General features: G+C 52.4%; 1 protein-coding gene across 1 annotated transcript in view; it reads right to left on the bottom strand.

Annotated features, from left to right (window-relative positions):
* Window positions 1-7,118: 7,118 nt before the first annotated feature.
* Window positions 7,119-22,330, bottom strand: part of CCDC13 (coiled-coil domain containing 13) — a gene marked incomplete at both ends in the record, with an annotated part of 33,357 nt that continues 18,145 nt past the window's right edge. The window contains 5 exons of the mRNA XM_084247204.1: window positions 7,119-7,278; window positions 7,802-7,916; window positions 10,445-10,599; window positions 19,115-19,237; window positions 22,050-22,133. Of these exons, the coding sequence (XP_084103330.1) occupies window positions 7,119-7,278; window positions 7,802-7,916; window positions 10,445-10,599; window positions 19,115-19,237; window positions 22,050-22,133 (637 nt within the window). The remainder of the gene's footprint in view (window positions 7,279-7,801; window positions 7,917-10,444; window positions 10,600-19,114; window positions 19,238-22,049; window positions 22,134-22,330) is intronic.

The raw sequence follows: 22,330 nt of genomic DNA, 5'->3' as shown, positions 1-22,330 counted from the left end.
CCTTCCTCACCTTCATCTACTCCTTCGTACCTTTCGGGTGGGCTCTGCTCAAACAGCTCCTGCCAAGTGCTCAGAAGACCTTGGTGTGGAGAAACCCCATCTGCATCACCCCAATCACCATTCTGACCCCCAAGGCTCCCCTTCCCCTCAGTAAGCCTCTCTCAGCTCTTCACAAAGCCCAGGCCTTCTCCATGCCTCCCTCTCTGATTCCCACACCCCTTGCTGAGTTCCCTTTACTTCCCTGAGCTCTCCTAACCATACCAGGTCTGTCCTCCGGTGCTCAGTCTTCCTCTGTCTCATTCAAGCTCCAGCCTCTCCCTGAGCCTCGCTGCCCCAACACGTCCCTGAGCCCCAGCCTGCCGTATCCCTGTGTCCGTGGCCACACCAACCCCCTCTCCGTGCTCCATGCATTCAGGTCCTGGATGCTGGTTGAGCCTGTGCTGCTTGAAGAGGTGCCCTGGGGTAGTAGGTGTGGGGCCAGGCAGGGCCAGGTGGGCACCAGGGAAGGCACTGGATACTGTCCAAGGTGCTGATCAGTATCAGGCTCAGGGTGAGCCCAGCCACTCCTTCCTGCCAGCTCATCCCCAGGAGACCCGATGGCCGTACCGAGGACCGCAGTCGGCAGCTACGCCTTTCCTATCCTGCTCCAGCTTCACCCAGGCAGGGCCTTCCCAAGGACCTCACGGGTAATTTGGAGCCCAAATTACAGGGAGGACATGCCTAGGGGCTCTTCCTGGCTGGGCTGAACCAAGAGGTGGCCTGTCTCGCACCCCAGACCCTCCCCCAAATCTTCCTTTCCAGCCCTATAACCAGCTTTCCTGGGCCCCCACCTTCGGCGTTCTCTCATTACACAGATGGAGGGGTCATGGGTCAGAGAGGGGCAGGGGCCTGTCAAGGTCACACGCTCAACCTGGGAGAGGATGAGTGTTCTCAGTGGGCCCCTCTGGAGTCTCAGAGAAGAGAAGACCGTCTGGGGTTCCTGCCCATGTCAGGGGGCTGCCAGATCTGACTTCTGCATTGCTGGCCTGAGGGCTGTGGCACCTCCTCACCGGCCAGGTGGGGGAAGGGAGGCCCTGAGGATCGGGTTATTGGAGCAGGAGCTTGAAACCGGAGCAGAGTGAAGAGCCCGCGAAATAGCTTTGTCAGCTGCCTCCCACTCGCTACTTTCCAATTTTAGCTCTCCATGGCCGGTGCAGGGTGTCCCCGGCGAGGCCTCTGTGAACAAGGCCAGAGCTGGCCCCCAACCTGGGGCGTCTCCTGACAGACCCATGGACCTGAGCCATCCTATGGATGTAGGGGTGCCCCTGGCCCCCCGGCCCTGCCTGCCTCAGGTACACGTGGGATAAAGCCCACCTTGGGGTCTGGGTGTAGGGTGGGGTCTTAGGTAGATTCCATGGGTCTCAAGGACCCTAGAATGGCTTCATCCCCAGTTGGCACTGACCTTGAGGAGGCTGTGAGGGACCCTGGCACACTGCCCACCTCAGGGCTCCGGGGTCCTGCGTCCGACCGTGTCCCGTCCGACCAGCTGAGTTCTGGGGCTATGCTGGGGTGTGTCCAGCTCCGGGGTCCCCACCCCCTTGAGGCTATGAGCGGTGAGTGGTGACAGCAGGAGGAGGGAGAGGAGGAGGGCAGGGAGGAGGTGGCCTTCCTGGAGCGGAGCTGAGCAGAATGGAGCAGAGCCGAGTGCTGCAGAGCTGCTGGCCACAGGGAGCCGCAGGGAGGATCGTGGGGGGTGGGGGAGGGGGAGGGTAGAAAGCAGTGGCCAGTGGCATGAGCTCAGACAGGGATACCTGGGCTTCACTTCAACCTGTCTCACCTGGTTGGTAGAGCCTGTGCCTCCCACTCACAGTGGGCCTGGACTTCTCTCCTCCAGGAAGCCTTCCAGGTGGCCCCAACTAGCACCTCCAGCCTTATGAACCCTGCCCCAGGGGACCCCAGGAGACCCCTCAGCTCTGTCCCATAGGGAGTTACCTAGGTGGGTGGATGCTAATGGGATCAGCTTGAGTGGACACCTGGAGTGGCTGGCATCCCCTTAACTGGCAGAGAAGCAGATAGGAATGTCCCTAACCAACTTGGATTCCTCTGGGAGGGACAGAGCCCCCCACTGCACAGTCACAGGTTCAGTCCAGGCTACCTGATTGGCAAGGGTATCCTGAAGCTCCCCCTAAAGGGGTGAGGACCTAGTCCCGCTTTGTGACAAGGACCTCAGTGTCTGGGGAACTGTATGTATTTGTACGTATTTGCTGTATGTATTTGCCAAGTTCGTGTACGGACAGTGGGACAGGGCTGGGGGCTTGGGGTTGCAGAGAGCTGTGTGATTGGAGCTCCAACTGATCCCCACCTCAGCCACAGGCTCAGCTGAAGACTGGGGGGGATGGGGCTGCTCTTCCACCAGCCAGGTGCTTCTAGGGCCTGAGAAGGCTTAGGAAGGAGAGTCCTTTCCCTCTCTCCCCTCCCCCCATGGCTTTCCAGGGTTTCTCCCTCAACATGCAGACACCTGCTCAGAGGAAGATGGGGGGACCCAGCATGCTCACACGGAGTGAGAGGCCTGCCTTGCTGCTCCTGAACCTGAGAAGCGTGAACGGCATCCCTGCACGGCGTGGGACAGGCTGGGGGCGGCTGGAGAGGCCAGCACTAGGGCAGGGTGCCCATGCCAGACTACAGAGAACTAAGGAGGGGTTCAGAATGGGGGACACGAGCAGAATCCTGAAGTGGACTCAGGGGGTGTCAGGACTAAGTTCATCACAGTAGCCAGGCTTGGTTCTAAAACTACGCTATTAGTTTTTAAAAAATAATTTAAAAAAATGTAGCCCTTAGGGGGGTTATCACTATCCCTTGTTGATGGAAAAGGAGCCTGATGCACAGAGGCCCGCTAGTTGCCTCAGCCCCCAGCTTCTGGAGCTGCCTGCCATGAAGGGTCAAGAACCCACTTCACTCACACCAGGCACTGGCTGAGACCAGCCTGGACTGGCCATCTGTCTGGTGCCCTCCACAAGTTCCTGGAGGTTGGCCCAGGGAAGCAGCCAGGCAGTTTAACTCCCAAGTTAAGAGCGCAGGTTCAGCCAACTGACCTGAGCCTGAGTTGGCCTTAGGGTGGGATCCTCAGCCATTTGCATTGCTCAGAGAGGGGCTGACAGAGCTGGGACCCCTGTCTGCACAGGCCTGGTGAAGCGGGACACACACGCAGCAGGAGATACTCACTGGTGACCCCAGGCAGCAGGGCCTGCCCGGAGTTTGGCACCTGAGGATGGCAGGAGGGCTGGAAAGCTAGGGTGCCCCCCTGGACTGAGGGCTGGATGGCCAGAGGCTGGTGGAGTGGGGGGTTCCCGACCGGACCAGCCTACCAAGGGGCAGGAAGCTGACTAGATTAAAACTAGTAACAGACCTTGGGTCAGCTTCCCAAGTATGGCCCAGGGCCATTAGGAAAGACATTGGGGGTTGGGGGGAAGCAGTTCTGTCAAGACTCAGAGCCCCTTCTCACCGCTCAAATTTTTGTTGTTGCTTGAAGTAAAACTGTGGGGAAAGTATCCCATGTGTGTGTAACTCTTGTGTCTGTTGGGTGATGTGTTATTGATGGCGTGTGTTGTGGAGCTGCGTGTTGTGTGGCGGCAGTGCCTGTGCCGAGGGGTTAGGCAGGCAGAAACTTCCTTGTGGGGTGGCTGTGGGTTGAGGAGGTGGGGAGAGAAGGCTGATGGGGAGGAGAGTTCTGGTAACTGAAGTGGGGGTCCAGAGGACGACCCCTGCTGCAGCCCACCATCCTGAGCTTCTGGGAGCACAGGAGGGGCCCACAGTAGTGGAATGTGTTTGGGGCTCGGATCAGCCGGAGTCAGGAGGCACTCTTGCCCAGCTCAGCTGTGCTACCCCAGAGGCTCCCCTACAGGGACAGGGGCCAAGTCACGCCCATGGCTCAGCCAGGTCTCACCTGTCAGTGCTGGAACCTGAGCTCCCAGGCCCAAAGCACCTCACGTGGAACCTCCCCACTGCCCGCCCTCTTTGTCCTTGCTCCCCACCCCACCCCCATCCCCATACAATCTTAAGGCTCTGGCAGGCAGTGTCCTCATTTGTGCAAAGCACATCAAACCCACCTGCTGCCCACGTGCCTGAGGGCTGGAGAGGAGGTGCTGCTCAGGGGAGGCCATGGGTACTAACCCACTTGAGATAGATCCTTCAGGGCCCAAGTCCTTGGCCCCTTTGATGACCCCTAAAAAAATCCTGCTCCCTGGCTTTCCTGGGAAAGCCCTGGGTCTTCCCCTTGCACCCTTCCCCACCCAGGGAGATCCAAAGGACAGATGACTCCCTGACAGGCCCTTTCCGACCGACATCTGGGCAATGAGCCTGGGAGCTGCAGCAGGGAAGGTAGGAGGCTCTGAGGTGCCACCTTCTGTCCCTGTGTTCCCCTCCCCCCATGCCCTCCCACCCCATCTCGGCCCTCAATTTCCTGCATGTCTCTGACAAAACCAGGAGGTCCCTAAAAGAAACAGCAAGTCAGATTTCCCCTCTGGGCCACTCGCGGGCCTGGAGAGGCTGGCGTGCAGTTGGTGTCTGACCGCTGACTGGCTTGTGGACGGGGGCCTGTGAGTGTGTCTCCCAGAGGACCCGGGGCTTCCTGGAGACCAGAAAGCATGTCAGCCTCACCCCCGGACCTGGGATAGAGTTGCTGCTCAACAAGTATTTGTTGAACAGAGGAAAGACTAAGAGCTACCATTTATTGAGCACTCACTGTGAGCCTGTTGTTTCTCCAACATTTGACACTTCTTTAACTCAATTACTCCTAAAGAAGGGTTTTCAGGGGGGTTGGGGAGTAGACTTGGTCTCACTAAACTGGGGTGCATATGGCAGGTGCCAAAAGCTGTGAAAGGACCCTGACACTCAACTTCACAACAAAGTTCTCGAGGCTGCCTGGAGACTCTGTACATTGAACAGACGTCTTTGTGTCCACAGTTGGCCTAGACAAGGACTGAATACCCAGACTGGCTTCCAGGAGAGGCCAGCCAATCCAGCTACCTAAAATAAGGTGCAAAGAAGATGTACTAGACCTGCTGCAGTTTTCTCTCTTCTCTACTCTATAAATCCTCTTTTTAAACTTGGTAGAGTGAATCCATCTATTGATACCATTCCCCTGTATAGAAGTAAACTACGAGCTAAATGCCTGAGTTTTTTTTTGACACATGTAATAGTCCTTGGAGATTTCTATTACTGTTCCCATTTTACAGGAGAGGACATGGAGGTTCAGAGAGGTTAAGTCACCTTCCCAAGCCCACACAGCTGGTGAGCAGGGAAAGAGATCTGCCCCAGACACCCCCATCTGTTTAGATCCCATGATCTGATTGATGCCCTTTCCTTTTTAGACCCAGCCCTGAGCCAATAAGGGCAGCAAAACTGCCCTGAGTAGGCAGCAAAACCTCCCTGAGCACACCACCCACACTCCCCTGGACAACCCCTGCCGCCGCGCCCATCTCCAAGGGAGGCTGGGTGCTCCTCTGCCTGCCTCTTCCTCCCAGGCCCCCACTGCACCTTCACCGCCCCCACCCCTCAGATCACCCTCAGGCTCCCACACCTGCAGGAGAATGGTGGCGACTACTCAGCCTGGCTGGCTGACTCTGCCTCCGGCCCACTCCCGGTCATGCAGGCCCCGCCAGCCTGGGCTCTGCCTAGTGTTTCCCTTCACAAGGAATCAGAGGAAAGCTCTTTGTTCCCCAAGCCCTGAGGGCCCCATCAGAACCACAGCTTTGTCCTGATGCCCTTCAACCAACTCGCAGGGGTGGGGATCTAGACCATGTGGGTCAAGGGCTCCCTGGCTGGGGTGTCAGCACCAAGTCCCTCCACAGCCCCACCCCTGGGGCGGAGCCTGGGCAGAGCGCCTCAGCAGCCCCCCATGGCTTCCCTGGGAAGTGTGTGAGTCACTGCGCTGTGGCTGGCCTCCACAAGTGGGCTGTGCATCTGCATCCACACGCACGCTCGTAGGCACACACCTGTGTGGGGCCCGTGAGTGTGGCGCGGGCACTGTGTGCACATGCACGGGTACACACACAGCCATGTGCTCCAGACCCTATGTACTGCGTGCACGGCATCTCTTGGACCTGTGGGAATCTGGGGTCATGGTGTGGGGCTACACGTGACCCTCCTGAATGCTACTCTTCCCATGGCAGTACCTGCAGTCAAGGACAGAGTGGGAGGGCACAGTCTTCACAAAGGAGCCTGAGGCTCAATTGCAGGCCCCTTGCCAGCTCACCCCTGTGTCTGTAAGGGAAGTGTACCCCAGCTTTGTCTGGACCCACTGCCACAAAATCCCAGTCCAGGTGCAACACATAGAGATGCCTGTGGGAGCAGCGGGTGGGGCAGAGCTGCCGGCACGCTGGCTCTGGTGACCTGCTCACTGGAGGACCCTGGCTTAGGCAGGCAGCAGGCCAGGGTTCAACACTAGCTCAGCTCCTTTCTCTGAGCTTCAGTCTCTTCATCTGTAAAATATGGTGACTGCACCCTGGGACACCCGAGGGATGGAGCGGGTCAGGTTTCTGCAGTAGATGCTCACTCAGTGGGAGCTGTGGTGACTGAGAAAAATCATTATTATTGCAATTCTGAGGGCCTGCATCTAAGGAAGAACCCTGAGGAATGGGTCAACAGGGAAACTGGGAGTGTGGTAGCCCCCCAAGTCTTCAGAGCATGGGGATGGCCACAGGTGGAGTTCCAGAGGGGAGAGTAGGGTGTGGGGACACAGGGTGAGGGGGGCAGGATGGGGCTGGAAGGCTTGGTGATGCTCCCAGCCCAGAGCACCAAGGGTTCGCTTGCGCATGTGGGGCTGTGTGGGCTCGCAGGAGCCCCAGCCTGACCTAGGCCAGGGCCATGAGCACCTGTCCAAGGACTGCATGTGTTCATTCACAGCTGTGCGTCGTCCCGGAGCTCCTGCTGTCCCCACACCTGACTGGGGCCTCCTCCGGGCTCCATCAGGACTTCTTAGCCTCCTGGCATGACATGTTGGCTTTGGTCTCTCTTGAGGAACCTCTTCTGGAAAAAGGGGCTGAGATGGCTGCCCCAGACTGGCTTTGGGAGCAGATGGAGTCCTCAGACAGAACCAGTCCCCTCCAGGCCCGAGGCTGCCCTGCTGCGCAGCCGCCGTGCTAGCGCTTGTCCACCTTCTGCTGCCGCAGGGCCTGCAGGAAGACTCCTTTCACCTGGCCCAGGGTCTCGTGGTACATACGGAAGTCCTCCTCCTTCCCTTGCAGGGCACTGCCCAGGGCGGCCTTCAGCATTTCATTCTCCTCTGCCTGGATGGCCAGCCTGGACCACATGGAGACAGGGCTCAGCGCGGCCCAAGCCTGGGCACAGATGTGCGGGCATATGCGCTGAGGGCCCTGGGAAGGGGGCTGCCAGCATGGCTGCTTTCAGCCTCAGGGTTCGCCTGGGCCCTCCCCTCCTCCCACAGATCCTTAGAGGGAAATCATGTGGGATTTCTCGCTGGGCCCACCCGCAGGCCTGGGTCTGGCCCTTGGGGGTTCCCCAAATGCTGACTGTCTCAAGGGTGAATACTAATTTGTAGAGTTTCCCTGTCCTTCCTTCCTCATCACTGCATCTGAGAAAAGGGAGCTCAGCCACCTGCGCCTAATGAAACTGCTCTAGGGAGTGCCGGTTAACCTGGTCACGGCTGGGTTCTGTCTTCCTATAGCCAGTTGCCGAACGGCTGGCCTAAAACCCAGGCTCTGCAGGACCAGCCTTCTGTTCAAACAGGAGTCAAGGGGGCATATGATCCCTTTACCCACGGACAACAACACCACCCTTTCAGGAAGCCGGGACAGAAGGGCACCTGGTGGTCAGCTCCTCCATCTGGGACTCCACAGGCACACTGGAGAGCTGGCTGGAGGATGGGTCCTTTTTCTCGCTCGCATGTGGGTTGTGCCTGGTGTTAGAGGCGGGAGGACCTGTGGGGCGGTAGCAGCCTCTCTCCGTGATGATGCCAGGGCCCTGTGTTAATCTGCTCTTCCCCCAGCTGCCTACTTCTTGGTTTTCCACTTGCTGAAACACACATACCTCCTTCAAGGTGCAGGACAAGGGCCTCCCTCCAGGGGCCCTCCCTGATACCTGCTCTACGTTCTCCCGGGCCCTGGTTTTGGCTCTATTACAGCCCCGACTCTGCCTGCCATGTACCAAGGTGGTTATGTTTGTTACCATCTCTGTCTTTGCCACTTCACACATTTCTGGAGGGCACCCGGGCCTATGGTCTGGCCTGCAGGTTGAGCCTGAGTATAGGCTGTCACTGCATCTGATGCCTCACACCACTAGTTCCCCCCTCCAGTCCCCATTCCAGCCAACAACATGCATACATACATGTATACACACATACATATACATACAGGAGATCCAGGGTGGCTGGGGCCAGGGGCCACAGAAAGTTCAGAAAAAGAAATCAAAGTCCCCAAATGTGGGGAGCTTGGGCATGAGCACATCATCCGAAAGCCTCTGTGTGAAGAGGCCCTCAGAGGTGGTGGGGTTCTTGGGGGTAGTGTGGCCCAGGGGAAATCACCTGGCATCAGCAGACCTGGTTTTCACCCCCTGCTGTGTGGCCTCAGGTAAACCTTCAACTTCTCTGAGCTGGTTTCCTCACCTGCAAAATGAAGACAATAGTTCTTGCCTCTAGAACTTTGTGAGGCCTGAGTGAATTCACCTCCTCAGGAACCCACTATGTCTCTGACCTCACCTCCTCGTCCCCTCGTTATGCTCCCGCCTTACTGCCTTCATGTGGTTCCTCCAAATCTCCCACGAGGCTCCGCCGTGGTGTCCCTGCTCGTTCCTCAGCTAGCTGCCCACACATCCCCTTCTTCTACTGCCTGTCCAGTCATCAACTGCCAGTGAGGTCTCCGCCACCCCAAAGATAACAGCTACACTCTTAGCACCTCCTATGCCTTCCTCTGCATCAAGCCACAGCGCCTGCCTCCCTCTGGCCTATGACATCTTTAACTGGCTTATTTGTTTACTGTCTCTCTTCCCCACTGGTTTGGAAATGCCTCGAAGGACTGAACTCTGGAATCAGGTCTCCTCATTTGCAGACGGCGGGGGTGGAGCCATGCTTCCAGAGGGCGCCACTCTGCCCGTGCCACAGGCCAGCAGGTGGCAGAGGCCATGTGGGCACTTTCAGGTACTGCCCCTCATTGTCCAGGCAGGAGAAATGTGGTTTTTCCTGCTGTGCTTAGTCTTCTCTGGTTGGGAGTCTAGCTCCTAGCAGAAGGTGAGCCCAAGGCAGGAGACTCCGCACTCCTAGAGGACCCATTCTTGAGGACCCAGGAGGGCTCAGCCCCAGGGACTCAGCCTGAACTCTCAGCAGCTCCTGGAAGGCCCCCTCCAGGCCTGGACCCTGCTGGTGGGAGAAAGGAAAAGGCACAACTCCCTCTTTGTGCCCATCCTTCTGAAATGTTCTGATCTCATCTGGGCTGGGAACAAAGGTCTGAGTGTCTTGGCTGGGAGAAGGACAGGGGTATCCTGGGGTGTTGAGAGGCAGTGGGGGCTACACCTCCACTCCAGAGCCTGCAGGGGGTAAGGATGCCAGCAGGAGGAGGCCTAGCTTCTCCTCACTGGAGGTTCCTCTTCTCTGGGAGCCAAAAATGGCTTTTGGTCACCCCAGAAATGGCTTTTGGTCCCAGCAGCCTGCACCCCAAGCTTGCCCCAGCCCCGCAAGCTGCTGCTGGTGCTGGCCTGGAGACAGTGCCTTAAGAACCACTGTATGGGAGCAAGAGACCTTTGAGTTTAGGACAACTAAACCTGGACTGCAGCTGTGTGGTCACATGACTAGGAACTGGCCAATGGGATGAGAGCAGAAGTGATACAAACAACCTGAGGGTCAGCCTTTAAAGACTGTGGAGCTGCTTGTCTCCTGCCTGCTGCTGGTGGGGGAGCGAGGCAGCCAAATTAGACCGTGAGATGGAGCTGCATGTTGAGGATGGAGGGACACCAGGAAGAGGAACATGGGTCCCCAAGCCTGTGGAGAGACCACTTCATCCCCACTTATGCTCAATAGCTAAGGAGGTAGACAGGGATTCTGCTCCTGGCCAGCCACTATGCTCCGGCCTCCCCAGCAAACCAACTTTGCCCCATGATCACCTCTGAGCATGGGCAGCTCTGGATAGAGGGCTGAGGGCTGACGTGGGGGTGAGGGTGGTGGCTGAGGTATTCAGCAGAACGCCTTAAGCTAAGTGCTACCTTATGCTAAAGGCTCGCAGGTGGGCTGGGCCAGGGCTACATGGGGCTGGGTGATGATGCTCTGGGGCTCCTGTTCTAAGTAGGAGACCAGGGGAGAAGGATGAGCTGGCAGAATTCCATCCTGATGAGGGCCTCTGCTTCCCACACTCTCCTTGAGGGGGCTGGCCAGTGCTGCTGACTGGCTCCTCCATTAGCAGCAAGATGCCCCCTCCTTCAGTCCCCCCAACTGCTGCTGGCCCCCTGGTCCAGTCTCTACCTGTTTTGCTCCTGGGGGCTGCTCTCTGTGAGCCGACTGTCCTCACAGGCTCCAGGCGCATCTTCTCCAGATGTTGCTCCAGCACCACGGTGCGTTGCCGCTCCTCCTGCAGCTTCCTCTCAGACTCCAGAAGCCTGCTGTTGCTCTCCTCCACCCTAGTGATGAGAGAGGATGGGCTGCCACACTCCCTGGCAGGCAGGGGCCGCCCTACCCACTCCCGCTCAGTTTCTCAGAGAGGTGGCACACCTTATATCGATGGTGGTGGGACTTGTTCTTTATTTTTATTGAGGTGACATAGGAACATGCATTGAAAAATCATGTAGCTCTGTCCAAGGCTTAAAATGAAAAGCTCAGCAGCCCCGCCCCACACCTCACCACGCCCAATTCCTGCTCTCCAGGAGCAGCTACTTCTATCACTTCCAGCTGCTTCCTTGACTATTTACTGCCATCATCTTACAGATGTTTAGGATGCTATTTTTTTAAGGTTTAAATATAATCTTTTGACTTCCTGTCAGGCAACACGATATTAAAACACGACAAAAAATTGGGTTTTATTTTAGTATTCTCCCCCTTACCAAATCTCTCTCCACCCCCCAAGCTAGTTATATCACCATTGGGAAGGCAGAATTATCATTAGGTGACATATTTATTTTCTATTGCTGCTGTGACAAATTACCATAAACTTAGCCGCTTAAAACAATACAAAGCTATTATCTCACAGTTCTGCCAGAAGCTCAGCAGGCACTGTTGATGTCTCTGCTCCAGGTTCCACGGCCAAAATCAAGGGGTTCCTTCTTATCTGGAGGTTCTGGGGGAGAATCTGCTTCCGGGTTCATTCAGGTTGTTGGAATCGAAGGACCAAGGGCCCCAGTTTCCTTCTGGCTGTTGGCTGCTTGTTTTCGGCTTTTAGAGGCCACTTGGCCCCCTTATCCTCAAAGCCAGCCAGATACCCTTATGTTTTGAATTTCTCTGACTTCTGCAGCATCTCTATGATCCCGGCTGGAGAAATTTCTCTGTTTTTAAGGGCTCAAGTGATTAGATTGGGTCAACCGATAATCCAGGATAATCTTTCTATTTCAGGGTCCATAACGATAATTACATCTGCTCAGTACCTTTTGCCACATAAAAGTATTCAGGCGTGACAGCAGGGGGCCAAGGGCAGGTGGGCCTCCTGTTGGCACAGAATTGGCAGAAGAGACCAGAGAGAACTCTTTTAAAAGCTTTAGTGAATTCTTGATGAGATTTGAAAAAATTGTAAAAGAGCTGAGAGTGAGAAAAGGCTCTTAGAGGGGGAAAAAAAGCATTTTCGAACCTGCTCACCAGAAGCACTGAAAACTAAAATGGCCCCTGGTGAAAATCAACTCAGTGATCTTAAAGATAAACTGTGAAAATTATCCCACCTATTTTTACTCCCACAGGGCCAAGTAAGTCAACGGCAATGATATCCAACCATATTCACAGGTCGGCTCTCACCCAAGGGGAAAACATATAAAGGGGCAGGAATTGAGGGGCCATCTTTGAATTCCATCTACACAGTGAAAACAGAGGGAAAAGGAAAGAAAGTAGAACTCGATGGCATTGTAAAAGAATAAGACAACGTAGCTCCAGGGACTCCAGAGCTATAAGATTTAACATCCAAATTAGATTAAGGAAGAAAATCCTGTGAGTCTTGCAACAGATGCTATTGGAGCATTTGGTAAAATCATTAGTCATTCTTGTTTTTTTTTTAAAACTCAAAGCACAATGAGAATAGAGGGAAACACCTTACACAATAAAGCATTTTAAAATCAGCAATCAAGAACCCATCAATAGAGCAATGGTAAATAAATCATAGTGAATTAATAGTAAAATAGTCTGTAGTCATAAAAAGAATGTCTGTGATATCATACTAAGTGAACAAGTAGGAGCAGATTGTGCATTATATAGGAGCTAATTAAAATTTTCATAACAAATTAAAAATTTAAAAACAAATAAACACTAATGCTAATGTAATTCAACCTATGAACTAAAATCAAAGAGGAACTGCAGCAGTTATTGACTAGTTATGTGTGGGAGAGCAGGCTTTCATTTTTTCTGCTACATAGTTCAGTAATGTTTGCATTTTGTTTAACTTCGTATTCCATTTGCGATAGCAGAAATAGCAAAAGAAACCAAAAGCAAATATCATGGGAAATGCTAATGCATTTTATGAATTCCTATAAAATTTAGGAATAACCAAGCTCTTGATTTCTCCCCTCCTTCTCCCAAATGTGCCTTTTCCATCCTGATAAATGTCACCATCACTCACGCAGTTGTTCAGCCAAAAAACCTGGGAGTCTCTCCTGCTCTCTCTTTTTTCTTTGTGGCTTTCAGCGCCCAATTTGCCAGCAGGCCCTACAGCTTTTCCTCCAGATGCACAAACCCAGCTACATCCCACTCCTCTACCTGCCTCCTGGCCTCTGCGCCTGCCTCTCAGGAAGTCTGTTTCTTCTCAAGGCCTCTCAAACACATAGGTGTTCTGCTCTCTTTTGACCCTGCCTTCGCTCTCCCTGTTTTGTTGTTGTTGTTGACTCATCATCTGGGTTAATATGACAGGATGCTGGTTTGTCAATGGCTTTGAGTATGATGTAACAGCTCTCCAACATCACGCTTATCAATTCGTGAAATTCCAAGTCTTTTAAAAGATTTGCCTTTTTACTCCATAACTGATTTTCATTGTATTTCAAGAGTCTGACTAAACTGACCCCATGGCAGCAGGAAGTGAAGAATGTTCAGTAAGTAAGTCATTAGAGAAAATTATGTGTTAAAAATTTGCTTTCATGGGGGCTGTAACTGTTGGGATCATGACAAAAAATATACAGAGAAGGAGGTACCCCCTGCTCAGGAATTAATTTAACACAGATGATAAAGACTTACTGAAGATAAACATGCATAATATTACATATTACATATATAACACTGTATACAAAATTGTAAAGAGCTCTTTACATATGTAAAGAAAAAATATAACCAACACTTTAAAATGTGCAATCCTAGGACCTCCCTGGTGGCACAAGTGGTTAAACACAGCACTATGAAGCTGCCCGCAGCCTCTGCAGCTCGAGTTCAATCCCGGGCCAGCCAGGGAGCTACCCTCATGGTGCAGCAGACCTCTCCTGACTCGCCCGCTGCTCCCCTCAGTAGTGTATTTCAGTCAGTCTGCCTGTTCTGCTCCCCACTCTGTCTCTGGCCTCTCACCCTCCCACACCTCTGGCCTGTACCCCAGTTCTTGTATGCATAAATAAATAAATCTTAAAAAAAAAAAGTGATGAAACTGACAATAGAATAAGGCAAAGGATTTAATGCCAATGTGATGGCAGAAGACATAAACTTGGGCTCCTGGAAGACAGCATGCTGCCAGGGAGGTTTCTGCATGCTTCTGGAAGCCTCCAGGGCTGTGTTTGTAAGCACTGAGCCAATATACCATTTATAAGCCCAGAAAGTGAGAAGGAAGCCTGTAGGTCTACCAGGGCCTGATGTGGGGAGAAACACCATCTTGAGAAAACTGAAGCACAAGGCAGCACTCTTGTGTTTAGGAAATCCTAACCTAATAAATCAGTGCTGATTAGAGACCACCGAAGCCCCCACAGCTGCACAGAAACAAAGGCAGAACCAATCTATAGGGGCCTTTTCTTAACCTAAGAGCTCCCACAAGAAAAAAAAAAAACTAGTTCCCCAAAATACAAACCTTGCAGGCAAAGAATTCACCATGGGGGGAACGTAGTATTTGTGACTTAGAATCCTAAGTAATGAAGATGATAGTGCAACTTTGAGGGGACTAAGAAAGTTGAAAGTTATTAAAGAGAAAGGCAAGAAATTTTACTAAAAGAACAAATGCTATAAAAAAAAAGAGAGAGAGAGAGAACATGAGGTTTTACATAAAAAAGAATAGCCAGGCATGAAAAATAAAGTTACTAAACAGGTTTCATGGCAATTGAAGTCAACTGAAGAGATTTAATGAGCTGGAAGACAGAAATTGAAGAGCTGGAGTCTACCAGGGACTCCCATGGGGGAAAGAGAATTCGAAAACCTAAACCCAAGGCCAGGAAGCCCTAATCCAATCAATTAACATAACGTGCTCATCCGAGGCCACTGAAACCCCAATGGACGAATGTGTCTTCCAGTTCACAGGAGGGTCACCCAGGAATCAGTCCACAATATTCAGAAGTTTTAACAGTTGTGGGGAACATAACAGGAAGAAAGAGAAGGAGAGCTAATCTATGTTGACGAGGAATTTTAGGTGACAAGAATGGGGAAGATGCGGAGAGGCCATCTGTGGGGAGTGGTCCTTGGCAACAGAGACTGAAGTCCTTGGACTGAAAAAGCGCGTTTCTGCACAGGCAAGAGGCAGCTCTCCCACCTGCCCTTGACTATGCCGGTACCTTTTTCTTTCTCCTTTTTCTAACCAACCTGTCCTTTTAAGATGTAAAAAAGAAAGAAAAGAAAAAGCACATTGATTCCTCAGTAGGAAAAATAAAACAAGGGAGAACTTCATAGTGAAACTTTCAGATGTCAAGGCAGGGAATATCTGAAAAAGCATCCAGGGGCAGAGTCCTTTCAACAGCAGTGGATGCTCAGACGATGGACTAGAATAGCCTCCAAGTGCTGGGTAAAATGCCTGTTTATCTAGAATTCTATGCCAATGAAATTCTCATTCAAGAGAACGGCATAATAAAGACATTTAAAAATAAACAAAGAACCAGGAAGCTTGCTATTCTCATGGCCTCACTGAACTAAAGGATCCACTTCAGTAAGAGGGAAACTGAACTGAGAAGGAAGATTAAGAAACAGGAAGCAGCAATTGAGAGAAGATATTTTAAAATATATTGGCAAAAATAGATGTATACTGATTTTATTTTAAAAAGACAAATTTGGAAAGTCAATTTTGGAAGGTTTAAGAAGTGTAGAAGAAAATATTAGATAACAATAACATGAAAGATACAAGTAGGGAAATCAGAATAAAAGATCAAAATTTATTCTGTTGTTTGAAGTGATAGTAAAGAAACCTGCTGTCTTTAGGCTTGCTGATTTTATGTTAAAAGTTGAGGATAGCCACTAAAAGAATAGAGAATGTCTAACTGGCAAACTTATACATTAGGGAGGCAAATGAAACTTGATCCACCAAATATAAGGGAGAAGGGTGTACAAAAAGAACAAAGAAAAGCCATGGCAAGTAGAAAATATTGAGATGATCAAAATATTTCCAAATATTACAAAAATGAAAATGAATTAAACTCACTGCTCAAATGCAAATTCTCAGATTGAATTTACAAGCAAAGCCAACTGCATGCTTTTTTAAAAAGAGACATATTTAGTGACTTCTGTCATGGCAGACCAACCACACTAACTCCCAATTCTAAACAACTAGAAAAATGGATAAACTGTGAGACAGGTGGTAGCCAGATCCCCTCCGTTCTGCACCACAAAACTCCCCTAGATGAAAAATTTAGGAATAAGAGGAATTAAATTCTAATCACTGAATGGCATTCCCTCTTCAGGATTAACTATTAACTTACTCAATTGCTATTCCCTCTTTGGGATTAACTGTTAATTCACTGAATCACACTCCCATGCTCCTTCCTATGATTAACTACTTTTTTTTAGACCTCTCATTTTTATTTATTTATTTATTTTGCATCATTGTTCATTTTTTTTTTTTAAAGATTTATTTTATACAAGAACGGGGGCACAGGCCAGACTCATGGGAGGGTGAGAGGATTCACCAGAGACAGAGCAGGGAACAGAACAGGCAGACTGACGAAATACACTGCTGAGGGGAGCAGCGGGTGAGACAGGAGAGGTCTGTCAGGACAGGACAGGACAGCGCGCCATGTGGGACCCTCGCCGGCCCACCAGGATCAAACCGGTGCTGCAGAGACTGTGGACAGCTTCACAGTGCAGCGCTCAACTGCCTGTGCCACCAGGGGAGGCCCTGTTCATTTTTAAAGAATATTTGCTTCTCCCCATCCCTCAGGCGTAGTCCCCATAGAGTTTCCTTCACCAGTGCATCGTGCACCATCACCTCAGTCCCCTGTGCTCCTCCCTCCTTCCCTCTGATCCCTCTCCCTCCTCCTCCCCTGCAGGATGTCTCTGATTTATAATTGTCCATTTTTGCATTGTTGTGTTTTGTACTGTTATTATTTTTTTACACTGATGTCTTATTTGGTTTCCCTATATCCTATGATTTACTATTAACTTGCTCCACTGAATTTCTGGAAGATTTGGAAAAACCGACTATGTTTTAACCCTAATAAAAATTCTCTGTGTCTCCTGGGGTTGATAGTACATCGGAGACAAACACCTGCTGATGGCTGAGAAAACTCCCTGCTGGGAAAGTCAGGTACCCTGACTCCCTCCTTTTACACTGCCCTGCACTTCCTCGGACCTGGAATTGGGAAGCCCCTGGTTTCCCCCACATTCCTTCCCTCCCTGTGAAATCATAGTGCTCCTGTCACTTGGGGAGTTGGCATTACTAGGGTGCCAACCCAACTGCTGACTCCTTTGGTGGGCATCGCAAACAAAACTCCTGTGTGTGAAGACAATCCTCATGATCCGAAGCCTGGCTCTCTGGGGCGAGGGAAGACCTGGTTTGGGTTGTTTACAATGTGGGTTTCAGACTGGACACAGGACCACAGACACTGGTCACTGGACACAGGACTCGAGAGAAGGGAAACAGACCACAGAAGTTCTGTCTCACTTTCCACCGAGGCCCTTTTTGATGGTAGCATGGTTTGGGGGGGGTCCCCAGCACAGCGCAGCCACCTCCCTGGGATATGGATAGGAGACTGGGGAGCTGGGGGCTGTGGCTGAGGCCCGGGAACTGGTAGGGCAGACTAAGAGAGAGGGAGACCTTCCCCTGTGCCAGATGGCCAGACAAAGAGGAGCAGGTCTGGTGGAGCTGCCGGAAGGAAGGGCCTATATTCTGAGGGTGAGAAATCCAAATAGGTTTGGGGGGACCGGAGTGCAGAGAGGGCCTGAGCCCCCCTTCCTTGCTTGAGTCCATAGCAATGCCCTGGATTAAAAAGACCATTTGTCTTTGCTAATGGGCCTGAGACAGCCTCCCAGAGCTTCCCCACTCCCCAAAATGACACAGCAGCAGAAGGAACCTGAGGAATCAAAAAGGACAAAGGCACCCCCTGAGAGCATGATGTGGCCAGAGGAGCGCCCGCTTGCCCCCCACACCCAGCTTTGCATAGGGACACCTGGGTGAGAGGCCACGTGGAGAGAGAGACGCCATGGAGCTTCCAGCTAAATGGGCTCAGAGGGGCCCTAGCTGGCATCACATGGAGCAGAACTACCCAGGCAACCCACAGAATAACGAGAAAGAATAAACCATCGTGTTTGAAGCCACGAAGTTTAGGATTTGCTACACAGCAACAGATGCCTGAGTCACCGCGGCTCCCAAAACCCCCCACTCAGGTGCCCCTCAAGAAGGGGCGAGAAAGCCCGAGCTGAGTGTGTTTCTGCCATCTGACAGGCTAGAGGCTTCTATTTTCCATTACATTTCAGCTAGAGAAGGGGAATTAATGTTACTTTTCTCATCTACCCGAGTATACCCGCGACCCCCGGCCGCTCTACGTACTGCATGAGAAGGCGTCTCTTTGCTCAGGCACAGCCACCCGCTGTCCACTTCCCAGGCCCCACCACCCAGTTCTTCTCTGGTAACTGTATGCCATTTTTCCTTTTGACAAACTGTTCTGTGAGTATCCGGGGGTTCTTCCGGTCAGGGTTCCTGGCCTGTGTCTGGGGAGGGACATGTGAGCGACCCATGCGGGCCAGACCTCCTCTCCCAGAATGCACTGGCGTAAAACCACTGGGCCTGTGTGGTTCCAGTGCCCAAGGTTCCCGCTACCAAGGTCTCTGCACTTTCCCGGGCTCCGTTCTCGTCCTGCACCTTAGAGTCTGCCGGCACCTCCCAAAAATCTGCCTTCCCACTGTCATCCAAGAACCCGGATTGACATGTGATCTGGCCTGTCATTTCAGAAACTCAGTGGAGTCCTTTGTATTCTTCCATGTGGAGGTCACATGGTGGGGCCGTGTTTTGGCCTGGGCACCAGCAAGTCTTGCCAAAAGGGTCACTTGAAAGAGGAACACTGACTTATCTGAATGGAAATCTGTCAACAACCCTGTGGAGAAGACCATACCTCCTGGAGCACAGCCTCGGCTGCCCGCTTCCCTCCTCTCCCCAGGGCTGTCTCAGCACCCCCACCTGTCAACAGCTCTTTTGCTGTTGGGATTCCAGACTTCAGTCTGGCCCGCACCTTTCACTGAGCCTTCGGAAGGCGCCCAGTGTAGCACCGTGCTCATCATCAGTTTTAGTTATTGGTGGGTTATCTGCCTGGTTCAACTACTCCTGAGCGTCCTCCCACGAGACTCTCACTTGGCACCCACATGCACGCGGCAGTCCCACTGGGTGCACACAGGATGAGGCAAACCATAAGTGTGGTGGTCAGGCCTCGGGATTGTGGGGCGCTTGATGGGCACATGAGGTGTGGCTGGGAAAGTCCTGGACAAAGACTGTGCGAACCAAGCTCTCAGGTAAAGTGAACCCCTTTGTGGGAGAGGCCTGGCGCTTGGCCAAGAGGGTGCCCTTGTGCTGGGCCTTCCACCCCCAGCCCACTTAGGCCCGTGGTCTGAGGAGCCACGAGTTACCGTTTCTGTAGGACAGTGACAAACTCGGTGAGCCGGTCGCGCTCCACCTCGGTGGCCTGCCAGAGGGCCTTGAACTCTGTCACCTGAGCCTGCCAGCCTTTTTGTTCAGGGGAGTCCGAGAACCTGGGGGCCAAGGTGGGGGTAGAGGGCAGACGTCATTTGCAGGGTTACCTGAAGAGGTATACTTACCTTTGTGATGGGGTGCCTCAGAGACAGCTGGAGAAGGAAGCCAGCCCAGCCCTTCCTAGCCCCCCAGTCTTCCTCACTATATCTGGCTCTGTTGAAGTCTCTAGACCTCACATCACTGGCTCCAAAGCCAGACTCTGGCAGGGCTAAAGCTGCATCAGCACCACTGTCCATCCAATCACTGGGGACCTGAAATTAGTCTGGCTGCTGGGGAAGTGGGCTCTTGAAGTCTGGGGAGCCCTCAGCACCTGTGTGGCCTGAAGCCTGGCTGCCCTGTGTAATGCCAGGTGGGCAGTGCCGCTGTCCTTCTGCATCTCCTGGTTGGCCCCAAGTCCAAACCACCTTCCTGGAGTCTGGACACTTGGCTCTTATAAGGTGGCCAGTTTCCTCCAGCCCTGAGCCAGCCCACTGCGCCTACCTGCCCGTCCCTTACCTGCTGCCTGGGTTCAGGATAGAAGGTAGGTCTGCCCCCACTCCAACCCCCCCAGAGCCCAATTGTGAACCCAAAGTTTCTCTCTACTTGCCCTTGTTTTACCTGGTAGACCCTGGTGACCCTAGGCTTGCTTTTCTAGCATCAATGACACAGGGAGGCTGCAGAGCTGGGCATGTATGAAGGGCCAGGCTGGGGCATGTGAGCCCAGGGCTGACTGGGTCTGGGGTATTGGGCAGGTCTCCTCCCCTCTGGGCCCCAGCCCTCCCTTCTGAGCATGAGGGGTTGGTTGAGATGGGCTCTGAGGACAGCATATGCCCCCATGTTCTTGCTACTCAAAGTTCAGTCTCCTTATCAGTGGCTTTGGCACTGACTTAGTGTGTTTTAGGAATTCAGGACGTCAGTAATGGAATCGTAATGTGCATCTAATCAGCAGATGCCAGCTGGTCTGTGTGCCCTGCAGTTCAGAAGACCCTCACCTAGTGATCTCCATGACCCTCACATATGGGGCAGGAGCAGCAGGAGGAAAAGGCAAGCTGCTGGCCCGGATGCCCTATCGGTCACCACACGAGCCCTGACAGACACACTCTGGGGTCACTTCTGCTTCATGAATGTCTGTCTTGCTACCGATGGGAAGGGACTGTAAGATCTGTAAGGGCAGGGCCCACCTGTGGTCGGGTTCAGTAAATACTTGTGTGTTGTGAAACAAGAAGCAAGCTTGAAAACCAGCAGTCTGGGCAGCCAGTTCATGCATCCCAGTGGAATATAAAGGTCACAGCCACATAGGCCTGAAAGGGACGTTAAGGGGCCAGCTTGTCCATCTTCCTGTTCCCAATACAGAGCAGGAAAACCTTAGAGAGACAGAGCCTGTCACTCCTCCCATGGGGTGAGAGCGTGGCATGCACCCTGATGCTTCAGAATTGGCCTACTCTTTCCCAAAAGCCCTGTGACTCCAGGCTGAGGGCTGGGACAGCTGTGGCCAGATTTGGCCCATGGTCCCCGGGCTGCCAATGGTCAGGTTGAAAGTGTCTTATTTAGTCCCTTGGGAGACAGCAGCCTACAGAGGCCCAGACCCACACGGGGCAGCTGGGGGTCGAGGGCCACTCTGAGGCCTCCAGAACCTGAGCTGACCTGTCTGAGAAGTGGGGGCGGGGGCTAACAGCAGGAGCATGGCTCCAATGGACAGTGGGCAGGGCTCAGGGGCAGGACAAAACTGGCCTTTGTCTGTAGGCTGGCAGGAAGAACAAAGGGTCCATTTAAGTCCAGAGACTTGATTCTATTAAGAAAGAGGGGGCCAGTGAGCTGAGGGGATATCAGTGACTTAAAGTGGGAACCAGTATGACGTGAAATTCTCCCCCTAGAGACTGGTTCTCAATGGGCAGGAGAAGGCAAGGGAAGGTAAGAGGCTCCAGGCCCTGGAAGATTCTCTGTGTTAACGAAGATTCTCTGTGTTAACGAAGATTCTCTGTTAACTGTGTGGCTGCAGGAAGGATAGTAGGTTGCTGGTCTGAGGTCAAGACTCCAGCTCTTGTGTGGAGATTTCTGGACCTACTAAACATAGAGCTTCCATATGATCCAGCAACTCCACTCCTAGGTATTTACCCAAAGGACACAGAAACATCAATTCCAAAGAACACCTGCACCCCTATGTTTATAGCATCACTGTTTACAATAGCTAAGCTTTGGAAACAGCCCAAATGCCCCAAAAATAGATGACCGGATCAAGAAGATGTGGTACATATATACCATGGAATATTACTCAGCATTCAAAAAAGATAAACTCATGCAATTTGCAGCAACATGGATGGCACTGGAAGGGATCATGCTCAGCGAAATAAGCCAGAAAGAAAAAGAAAAATACCGGATGGTCTCACTCATAGCAGGAATCTAGAAAACTTAAATAAGGGACCAGGAAAATGAATAACTATAAGAAAGTGAAAATCAAAATCAACAAAAAACTATGAACCAGAGACACTTTTGGGGGGTAGGGGGCGGGAGGGGAGGGATTGGGGTCATAATGGGGGGGTTGCAATTGTATGGGGAATATAAAAATAAAATTTATTATTTAAAAAAAAATAATAAAAATAAATAAATAAATAGAAATCTAAAAAAAAAAAAAAAAAAAGACTCCAGCTCTGCATTCCAGCTCTGCTGTACCACGGTGGACAAGGCACTTGGACCTGCCTGACCTGCCATGTCTTTATGTTACCTGAAAGGGTCCCTGACTTGGCCTGGCCTCAGTTTCCCCTCCTTTTAATGGGATGACAATGCAACCAAGGATGGGAAGGACTGGGGGAGCCCAGGGTCCTGGGTTCGTACCTGGGTGAGGCCCTGTGAGGACTGGGCATGGAGGGCCACGTGAGAGCAGATTCCACCAGCATGTGGCCCAGGCTGGTCACCGAGCTGTGCGGAGGCAGAAGGGGCTGGTCACTGAGGGAAGGCAGGCCGGGCCCGCGCCTCACCTCTGCATGTGCTTAGTGGGGGGAGAGGGCAGGGGCCAGCGGGATCTGGGGACAAGGAGGTGGCCAGTGCTGGCCCTCACAGTGGCCCTGGCAGGGCAACCCTCTCAACTGCTGCCCTTCTTCCAGGAACTCTTGTTT

Source organism: Talpa europaea, assembly GCF_964194135.1.
Source record: "Talpa europaea genome assembly, chromosome: 11".
Lineage (NCBI taxonomy): Eukaryota > Metazoa > Chordata > Mammalia > Eulipotyphla > Talpidae > Talpa > Talpa europaea.
Note: the sequence above shows the minus strand (reverse complement) of the source record. Positions and strands in the feature narration are given on the sequence as shown.